General features: G+C 37.3%; 1 protein-coding gene across 1 annotated transcript; it reads left to right on the top strand.

The window, feature by feature from the left end:
* The first annotated feature begins 794 nt into the window (after window positions 1-794).
* Window positions 795-10811, top strand: LOC145784285 (uncharacterized). The gene is made up of 6 exons (XM_082596076.1): window positions 795-1057; window positions 4516-4624; window positions 5439-5558; window positions 7068-7198; window positions 7765-7859; window positions 8723-10811. Exons 1-6 carry the CDS (start codon window positions 795-797, stop codon window positions 10057-10059), a joined length of 2055 nt encoding a protein of 684 aa, XP_082452202.1. The 3' UTR covers window positions 10060-10811.
* The last annotated feature ends 460 nt before the right edge of the window (window positions 10812-11271 follow it).

The raw sequence follows: 11271 nt of genomic DNA, 5'->3' as shown, positions 1-11271 counted from the left end.
AAGTTAAGCCTTTTGGGACTGAATTATTTCATAATTTTGCATCAGTTTGGAGTTAATTTTGAAAATTTCACTAAAGTAAAATTTCGGGACATTTTGCTAACCGGGACAGACGTTTAAACCGGGACATATGGTAGATCTAACGTACGGTAGCCTATCAAGATACGTTGTGTAATAGGCTACGTACTGCACACAGAAATGTTTGAAATAACTTTGATGGTAGGTACAGGGATATCTAAAGAAGGGGATACGAAGGCTTTTATTACGTCTGACAATAGAAGGGCTTTTGTTTATCGTAAATAATCTGCGTTTATCGTAAAATGACAATTGGCACCGATAGTAGTTTACTAAATCTTGTTATGATAACTTGCATTGCACTATTAGCATCAGGCCTGGATATTCACAGCATGCTCATGGTTGCTTGTTAATTCAACTACCCATATACTTGCTTTACATCTAGCCTACTGCAAAGGCTTTGTTAAAAAAAAACAGCTTACTGGTAACTTTTCAACTGTCTTTGTAAACAAGTATTCTTTAAATATGCTCCACTTAACATTTGCTAACTGTCTCCTGTAGCTCACTGTACCAGCTGCACTACAAAACTTTCTATGATTTTAAAAAGAACCACATTTTAAAGCACTACAAACTACCGCCCTGGTAGTGTCATGAGAATAAGGCAATCGCTGCGAGCCTTCATATCCCCTGTCTCTAGATATCCCTGGGTAGGTAGTTTGACATAATGTTGAATTGGTACTGTTTCATGTTTAGGATTTTATCTTCTCTACCTTCATTTTGTTATGGATGATGCTGATTATGCATTAGCACTTTCTTTGCAAAATGAATTTGATGAAGAACTTAGCTTTAATGTTAGTATAAACGCTAAACTTTCTGCAACTCCTTCCGGGTCATCAAAAGATGGAAACAAATGTATAGTTGATCCAGACTGGGAACTTATTGATCCTAATCCAGACATTCACACCCTATTTAATCAGTTTAACAATACTTATTTTTGGAATACTTTAACATCAGTGGAAGTGCGATGGAGTCCACGAATGACATTGTGAGTACTCATTTTATACCATGACAAAAAGTAAAGTGTGTTTTATGTTTTTTTGCCAGTGTCAACTGATCTCAAAGTAGAAAAATGGCCTTTCAAATCACCGACTCAGTGGCCGAGTGGTTATTACCTTCGGCTCTAGTATTGGAAGATTTAAGATCAATTCCAGGTTAGGTCAAAGCCTAGGCTACTTAAAGACATTAGAAATGGTGCCGATTGTCTTCTTTCTTGCATGTTTGCAAGACAAGTCAGGTAGCAATGTGATGACATCCTAATTATGATACAATATTAAGTACAATATGAGTGCTCTCATGAAATGACCAACACCATCGTTGTTATTAAATGCTGCTGTTTTCCAGTTTCTGAGTTAGGTTTGCTGTTTGCTAGGGCTTCAAAATTTCTCAAGGTACAAGTTCTTGTTTTTATCAGCTTTAAAGTTTTCTCAAATTGAGACAAATGACCTATCTGGCAACATGTTAAACTTTTTTTGACATAAACCTAAACATGAAACTACTATAGTGATCATGGGTGCGATTGTATGCATATCTATTACACAATTGCACATTAATCACTTAATCAGTAAGAATGCTGTAGAAATAGTTATGTTTGCATGGTACGGCTGTATGTATGGGGCACTGTAGATCAGTGATTCTCAAACTGCGTGCCGCGGCACACTAGTGTGCCGCCACAGATTCTCAAGTGTGCCGCAAATCTTTTTTAAATTTTGGAAAACAACTGTATAAATATTTAAAATAACCATTCAGACAAGCATGCGACTTAAATGCGCTTTAAATCCTTCAATAGATGATAAATAAGCACATGTGACGATGAAACCAATTATGGCATTGCCGATAGAGCAGGGTAATTGCCACGTCACTATTGGGCTGCTATGTTAGCTATTGCTAACATTACTTCCCACCATTTGGAAGCAATAAATCAAGCAATCTTTCTGCAGAAGAAGAACAGCTCATTGATTTACGAAACAACCCATTTTTTTACACACTGTTTCCACAAAAAAATTTGGATGCGTTTTGGCTGTCTGCTTCCAAATTCTATTTCATGATCCGTGCAAAAGCAATCAAAATTATATTGCCATTTGCATCTTCATGGCTATGTGAACATGGCTTTTCCGATAGAGCAGGGTAATTGCCACGTCACTATTGGGCTGCTATGTTAGCTATTGCTAACATTACTTCCCACCATTTGGAAGCAATAAATCAAGCAATTTTTCTGCAGAAGAAGAACAGCTCATTGATTTACGAAACAACCCATTTTTTTAAACACTGTTTCCACAAAAAAATTTGGATGCGTTTTGGCTGTCTGCTTCCAAATTCTATTTCATGATCCGTGCAAAAGCAATCAAAATTATATTGCCATTTGCATCTTCATGGCTATGTGAACATGGCTTTTCTGTTTTGACTGAAAGTAAAAGCTGTAAACGAGAGAGACTGCTTGGAATTGACGATAAAATTCGGGTATATGTTTGTCAACAATGCAACCTCGTTTCAGTCAAAGCTTACATTGGTATATAAACAAGCACATCCATCGCATTGACATGTGAAAATAATGTTTTTTAAAGCAACTTTTCTTCTGTTGTAAGTGTGCCGCTTGCGTTTTATATTTTTTCTAATGTGCCACAAGCTGAAAAAGTTTGAGAACCACTGCGTAGATACAACCAGGGTACCTCTAAATGCTCGTTGTCAGAGTTGCACTATGTTTTTAAAGAAAAATGGCATTTTATTAAGGTAAGTTTATAATAAAAGTAAACCAACGGAATTAATGATACCACAACTTGCAGCTGCTCAGACTTTCTCGCAGTTGGTGAGCAAAACTAGCCAAGTTTTGCTGGCAAAAACCATGGAACTCGCAACACTGGGCTTCTTCAGCAAGAACTGGCAGACATTTTCGAGGGTTAATTCTATCGTATATCCTCGAGAATAGGCCGACCTCATGTATAGATTGACCCTTACTTTTTTGCTGAAAATCAATGACATTTTTATTTTCTTGTGTAAAAATTGACTAGCTTATTCCTGGCCCTTCCATTCCATGGTTCATCTAAGTATGGCCTAAACATACAGTGAGGTAATTTCAAAGTAGGGCAACTGAAGCTGCCCTAATCAACATGGTGTTACTAATGTCCGATTAACCATTAGCACAAAACAGAAACATCACAGTTGGCTACTGGTAAATAGTCACCAACTATTATTTATCCCAATGTAAAGTAAACCAGATAAATAATACTCGCAATTCATGCTGAAGTCTTCCACTGTGAGATCAATTATGATACAACAAAATGGATTGTTTGTTATCAGATGCACAACGTAGGGATGGGCAAAATAGAATATCGAATATAGAATAACCGGTTGTAGAGTCTAACCGGTTTCAAAATGCATATGAAATCGGATAATTGAAACCGCTTTAACGATCTACTTCGTACTAGTCCGTTTGATCGCAACGAATTCGCTGCAAAAAAATTTAAATGGGCAAAATCATTATAATTGTAGCTGTTGGTCGAGAATGTTGTGATTTTGCCAGGGGGGCAAAATTTTTTAGGGGGGGTGGCGAGGCCCCCCTGGCTACGGGCCTGTACTACCGGTATGTCAGTACAGTGACATGTACGACTTGTTGAGCTGTGGGATTGAAGATGCTGCTTGCAGTAGTGAAGATGAATCAGCAAATTTGGCTTCCCCTACCTATCTCACGTTGTTGAAAGCATCCACTACATCTCTTCAAAACACCCAAGTTGTTTGATGGAAAGCAACACAAAAACCAATTTTCTTGTTTCTATCAGTTAGTTTCAAAATATTTTTGTGTACCTGCTACATCTGCTTCTTCAGAGAGATGTTTTTTAAGTGCAGGTTTAACTGCCACCAAGTTGAGATCTCGTTTGACTGGTGAAAATTTAGAAAGCCTAAATTTGTTACACTGCGATAAGCAATTTTTGTGATGTTCATTGTTTTTGTAAAGTCATAAAAATCATTAAAATATGTCGATGGTAAAAACTGTCAATTATTCTAGAATAGATATCTGTATTCTATATTCGGTTTCAGTATTCTAGAATATTCTAGAATAGCTAATTATTCTATTTTGCCCATCCCTATGCACAAGCAACTTGTAAACAGCAACGTTTAACAGTAACATGCTTAACCATTGTTGAATTGTGTGACATTGTCGGCATCGAACAGCGTACTGTAAATAAATCTTGCGAATGGCAAAGCGGTAATATTTGTCTGCGACCAAGACTACTGTATTTACACATCTTTTCTTTTATCAGTTTTTTAGTTAATTCTCATATATTACTATTATATTACTATGTTTATTACTGAGTTTATTACTAGTTTATTACTAAGTTGTACTCCAGTGTCTGACTGTCTGTATATTATGATGCAACTGATGTAAGCGTCTTTAAAGATTCTTTAATTACATGCTAAATATCATTGATTTTTAATAAATACTTTTAGGTGCGCTGGCTTGTGTTGCTATGAAGGTAAAGGTGGGTTATGTTCCGTGAGATTAAGTCAACCTCTTCTCAAGTTAAGACCTCGTCGTGATCTTGTCGAAACTTTACTGGTAAGAAAAGCTTGTAAATAGTGTTATTGATGTTATTCATACAAGATTACTTTGGAACCATAACATCAGATATCAGACAAGCAGCAACTATATATTCCATAAATAGACCAAATATAATACTAACTTTGGCAAAAATCCGTGCAGGTACTGGGACCAATGGTCTGGTCAGAGGTTCTAAGCAATTTGAATAAACTATCATTTCACTGTTTTAAAAAAGAGATGAAAACGTTAATTTTACGAAGCAATGGTGCATTGTAAGTGATATGTTATGGAAATCCACTTGTCAGATCCACATACAATTATTATTAATGTAGCCTACTGGTAAACTGGAAAATTTGAGAAACCTGTTACTGTTAGTTTTTTAGTTTTGGGAGTTTTATGTTGATGTTATCTTAAACATGTTTGCTCTCTTTTTTCTTGTTTATCAAATGTGTTTTTTCTTTTTTTTTTACATTTCTTTAGTATTTTAAATGACAAAATTATCATTACTGCAGGGTGGCAATTGCTTGTAAACCGTATGGTAATAGCCTACCGTATCTAATATTTTGTGCTTAGTTACTTTAACTTAAATTTGTGCGGTTTTGCAAAGTAATATTGTACTTTGTAGTCCGACTTATGTCAAGGCTATGGCTAATTAGTAATTAGGTATAAAGACATCAAAAAGGCAGTGCTAACTGTAATTTTTCATTACACTCCTTGATTACACAAACGAATTTACCTGGTTATCAAGAAGCTGAAAACGACTGGTTATCCGGTTATCTAACAACCAGATAGCACAAACCATGTTTTGATGCAATATTGTTTATATGTTTAGCATGAGATGATACACGCCTATCTTTTTGTGACTGCCAATGACAGAGATCGTGACGGTCATGGGCCTGAGTTTTGCAAACACATGCACAGGATTAATGGTTCAGCAGGAACTAATATAACGGTGAGTGTTTGTTGTTTGAAAGAAAGTTTTGTTTTATTCTATTTTTTTACCATGCAACTCAAGAATAAAAGATTTACACAAATTCATTATTTCAAGCAGTGCATAGAGTGGTTTGTGCACCAAAGAAGATCACAGACTAGATTTATCGACCGTATTTGTTCTATTCCATGGCCCTTGTCCATATTTCTTTCATTGACAATGCACTTTTGATACCGAATATTGACATTTTTAAAGTGCAGGAAAATTTGGACAAGATAAAAAACACACTTGCAATGGATATAGCTCACTTCAATTGCATGATGACAATACCTATGGTTCATTGGTTCAACCAAGCATACATGGCAAAAGCTATGACTTTTAGCCTTTCATGGCTAAGAACCTCGGGATATGTTATCCACTAATGCAGTGTACTTGCCTCTCAAGTTTCAACTGTATCTTATGCACGTGATTTTTGCGAGCTCCACTTGGGATTCAACAAAGGAGATAAAAAACAAACAAACTAGCTAATAGTGTGTACTTCATTACATGGTATCTTAGACAGTAGACAGACACCCAGCTTTCGAAATTAGCTTCTATCTACGGTACTACGGCAAAAACATTGCCGTCGCCAAATCAACAAACCTTGGATTGCGGCGGCTATTGCCGTATGCTTTTGCCGCTGGTTTTCATTAAATGTTTGAGCATGCTCAGGTGGATTACTTCCATAAAATTCCTTGCATACTTTACAGAAGATATTGGTGACTTTTCCTTCTTCCACTGCGTAACCTACAATAGACAAATTCCAACCTTTTACTGTCTCCTCTTTCACCATACTTTAACTTTCTTGCATACTTTAAGCATTCAATAAGAAATGGCTGAGATGCATGTCAGTTTATAAACGTTAGTCGCGCAAACTTCATCTCCTACCTTACTGTACAAAGGGCATTGTGGCGTATTCATTAGGATTGTTATTTGATTGTAACGAAAATTTTAAGGAGTGATAATTTTTGGTTTGTCATTAGTGTTTAGAAGTTTGGACAGTTTGCCAATTTAACATCAATTCAATATTATCAAACGTTGATTTAACATGAAAATGAAGAAGTTACGTGTTCAGGGCACGTGAGTGTTAACAGCAAGTAAAAATAGTCCGAGCTGACGTCTTGGTGCGATGTTTCTGCTGATTAAAATCCCCCTTCGAGTAAATAACACAGGAAAAAATTTTGAACAATTTTTGTCCTAATTACGTGCTCATTTTGCGACGGCATTTTTATTGCGTAGCAGATTAGCCATTATGACGTTTGCGGAAGCATTCCCCACGCCAATTGCCGTGTGCTGCCGCTAATTTCGAGGACTGGTGCTGCCGCGTGACTGGTGCTGCCGCTAATTTCGAGGACACCCTTGTTGAGATTCTGGCTTCACTGCTTGAAATAGTTTTTTAAATATCATTCACTTACTGTTTCTGGAGAAGTTAGCCTTATTGAAAACTGTGATACTGTTGCATTTCATCTAGTAAAGTTCTTTTTTTTTAAGATTTATCACAGTTTTCATGATGAAGTCGATCAGATGCGGAAGCACTGGTGGAGGTGCAAGGGGGCTTGTCGTGGTAGACCTCCTTTCTTTGGATATGTAAAGCGTGCAATGAACAGAGCTCCATCTAAAAAGTAAGACTTTCTTTGCTTCGGAGATCACATGCATGAATTGAAGAGATAAATTTGTTTAAAAACTTGGAAACTTCATTGTTGCATATTGCCATTTCATTGGCCACCCCACTCTCATTAATTCCGAAAGCCTGGTATGATGAGAACCTTGTGTTTTCATTCCCCAAAGCTCAGGAACTGAGTATGGTACCTTTACTTTGTTACCATTTCAGCCACTATCCATTTCTCCCTTGAACTTTTATATCACATTGTTGGTGTTGAAAATTTAAGTTGAAGTAGGCGATGAGGCAAGCAAGTTGATTTTCATGTCCAGTGTCCACGATTGGATACCTTGCCACTATCACGCGCTTTCGGCTGGTGTCGAACCGACAATTTTTTGAGCATCGAGATGACGCGAGCATGACTTAGCCATGTTACCGTCTATATTTGACCATGTTTAATTGGGGCCCTCGCCCCTCATATGTTTGAGGTAGAAATAATTGTGAAACACGTTTATGGTTGATTTGAATTTTGTCAATTTGTGAACGACAGTATTTCTAAGACTTTGCTTGATATGTGTTGCCTTACAGCGACACCTGGTGGTCGCAGCATCAAAGAGAATGCGGAGGAACATTCGAGAAGATAAAAGAGCCAGATGGTTACGGAGTGAAAAAGAAAAAAATGGGTATAGGTTACAGAATTTACGAATCTTGATTTATTGGTTATGAAGATATTGTTTTATTTTAGTCAACAGCAACAAAATTTTTGAAACAAAGAAGGGAATATGTCTCCTTGGCTAATTTTGGTGCGCTGACTTCAAATCTGATGTCCGTTCGTATCGGCATTCGGTTTTTAGTGATCGTATGTTCACACCCCTTAAAAAATATAAAAATGCCATCTAGCAAACATCAAGGCCAAAGGAAACCATTTATTTGTTTTCCGGACATTGCCATATTCAGAAGCCTTACACAAACGGCTGCTGGCTTGCCTAAAATTAATAAACATTATTAGCTTGTTTGTGTGTCATTCTTTTATTTTGAAAGCATAAGTTGTCTTATTGCTGTTGTATCTTCCTAATTTCTGTCAAAATGTTATTGACAAAGTATTTGCCTGCACAATAAACACTTATGAGAATCACAACTTTGATGCAGAGATATTGGAAAAAGAATCCAAGAAGCGGACTTGCAACTCGCATGTACCGCTTTTCACGAAATTGAAGTATCTACGTTTTGCATGCAGCCATGATGTTTAGCCCTTATTGACAACCTGTTGTGGGGAGGAATCCAGGAGCACGCGTTCAAATCCACATGTTGTTATACCTAAAATGGTATTTTAATCTGCTTATCAAATCTATGGGAGAGCACAACCATGCCCATTTTTCATTATCCAAGCCCTGCTGCGGAAACCATGCGTATTTTTGATTTTTGCAAGTGATCAAGTAAAAGGTTGCAAAATGGCGGTCAATTGTGTATCATCGAGCCTTGCTTTCCAAGCTATATTTTCAAATTTTTGTTTTGGAGAGATAATGATTTCTTTTTTTTCTTTCAGCCGATTCGAAGCCATCATACTCCCATGATCAATCTCAGAAAACGCACAAAGATCGATCTTCTTTGCAGCAGTCTACCATCAAGTTTCCCACGAAATTATCTTCAGAAGGAGGACATCTTCTCGGTGGAGAAAGCTCTGGAGATCACTCCTCCCGAGGCATCCCGTCAACAAGTCGGTTGCTGACGATGTTTGATCAGAAAAGATCTTCTGATGCAGCTGCCAGGAGCACTTCAGAAACGTTTCCTGTCGAAAGGAAGAGGAAGCGAATTGCGAATGACCTTTCTCAGAAAAGGCAAACTAACGGCATTCACATGCGGCGGTTTGAAAAACAAAGCAAAAAGGGAAGCAATTTAACTTCTGTCTGTCAACATGTAAGACGCAGCGGAATACAATCAGTCAATGAAAATGCTGTTGCATTTCGACGTTTCAAAGTAGTGACGAAATTTTTAACCGCAAAGGAACAAAAGTCTAGAATCAAATTCAATAGTGACGACGAATTTAGTGACGTTGACGATGAGGAAAAGGCCGCGATTCCCATCTTGAATAGAAAGAAAAACAAACTTTCAAATGAAAGCAATGGACTGAAAAAGCAGGTCAATACTTCCAATAGTCTCAGCACAATTCGCACACAAACTTCTCTAGATGATATAACCAATAAAGCTTCAGGTCCAGAAGAAAAACCCGCTGTACCACCTGTCATAACCACAAGCCACGAGGCTTCATCGAAAAGTTATTCATTAACAAGAATTGATGAAAGCATCGGAAAACGAAAACCATCTCCAGATCCCCCGCCTCGGTCTTCAACTTTTCGGTCCCCCTCAAAGAAAAAACCTAATTTACGCACTTCTTCTGAGTTTGAGATGGTATCAACACAGAAGAGCATCTTTCGAAGCCGATTGCATGAAAGCAGTGACATCCCATCCACATCATCCCGAATTGATCTTCCTCCTCATCATGATGATGATGTTAGGAAAAGTCCAAATTATTATTCTTGCTCCAAATCTAACCGGAAGGTATTACCCGACTCATCATCTGATGAAGACGACGATATTTTGTTAAGCTCGGTGATTTTGAGCGAAAAGAAAATTGATGTGGACCGATCAGATACTTGCTCTCCCATCACCAAACGTGAACCAAGTGACGAAGGTTTGATTTCTGCAACGTCACTCGATGCACATGATCACACAACGAATGACTTAGCACTTCCATCGGGACAATTTCAACTTCCAAATCGTGTTTCCTGTCCCGTCTGTGAGGAGTTGGTGTTTTTAGATGAAGTCAACACTCACATTGATACGTGTCTCAGTTTGAAAGCAATTCGTGATTCCGAGTTTTAAATTTGATTTTTTTTCTCGTGTAGGCCGTTCTCGCTATTTTTCTTTATTTTCATCAGCTTTCCCATTTTATTGTTATCTACAGCTAGCCAAATTAGCAATGTTAGAAGATGAAAGTACCAGTGATGCAGCGGGACCATTTTTGGGTCTTCACTTTTTCAGGAAACTTTAAGCATTTTACTTGTATTTATAAACAATCAGTATAGAGCTGACTCGGTTGAACCGCAATCAGAGCGTTTTTAAATACAATGAAACTAAAGTTAGCTGAAAAAAGTAAACATCCAACAAATGGTCACGCTGCACTACTTGACAGTAGCCTACATGGTTGAAAGGTGCCAAATATGTTTAAACATATTGTGTTTTCGATTTCTTTTTGCCATAATGTGTAGTATTGCTCTTCAGCATTATGTGTTGTACCGTTGAGTGCTTGTGCTTTGTGAATTGATGTCTTTGCGGCACTTCACTGTCTTTTAGCTTGTGAATTTTTCTTTTCTTTGGTGCAGCGGATGAATATAGTTCGTTTGTTTTGCATATTGTGTCACTTCCACTTATGTATTCTCTGCTGCTTGTTCTACTCTTTTAACTTAAAGCAATAAATCGCTGTTTTCTAATCAATTGTAATATACTTTGAGGTATTTTGATGGTTTTCATTACTTCTTTAGCTGCCGACCGTTCAAAGAAATGTCATCAGTGTTAGTCGGCCTATATGCTGCCAGTCTCAAATTTGAATAATAAAAAGTGTGAGTGTTCATTAATATTGTTTTGTTTCTTAGCAATAGATGGCCATTGTTGCAAAGTTTATCAGATGAGTTGTAAAGCAATCTCATGGTGAACGTTGCAACTGTTGCTAGAGAAGAATCAAATTTACTTGTAGAAAAATTTGAAACTATGTTTAACGTTGTTTGTCACATGTTAAGTGAGTAACCTAGGGGACTGTTCAAATATCATGTGGCCAGTGGCCCTCTCTGTCGGAAAGAGTTGCGAGAATCACCATGCACGTCATACACGTTGTTAAAAATGTCATATTAGGCGTTCTATTGGAGGAAGGGTAACGAAAAGCAAAAAAAATTATGTCAAATATTTGAAAAGCTCTAATCTGATCGATTGTGTTAAAAAGGCGGGAGATTAACAAATCAATTCAACGAACAAAAAAACTATTTTTGAAATCGAAGTATAATGTAACATCATAACCGCCCCGTTAGCTCAGTGGTTACG

This window comes from Aplidium turbinatum, chromosome 15 (genome assembly GCF_918807975.1).
Source record: "Aplidium turbinatum chromosome 15, kaAplTurb1.1, whole genome shotgun sequence".
Lineage (NCBI taxonomy): Eukaryota > Metazoa > Chordata > Ascidiacea > Aplousobranchia > Polyclinidae > Aplidium > Aplidium turbinatum.
Note: the sequence above shows the minus strand (reverse complement) of the source record. Positions and strands in the feature narration are given on the sequence as shown.

Coding starts and splice junctions, on each gene's coding strand:
- LOC145784285 (XM_082596076.1), top strand. CDS start 795: ATGGATGATGCTGATTATGCATTAGCACTTTCTTTGCAAAATGAATTT. Junction 1,058..4,515: donor TGGAGTCCACGAATGACATT/GTGAGTACTCAT, acceptor AAATACTTTTAG/GTGCGCTGGCTTGTGTTGCT. Junction 7,199..7,764: donor AACAGAGCTCCATCTAAAAA/GTAAGACTTTCT, acceptor GTTGCCTTACAG/CGACACCTGGTGGTCGCAGC.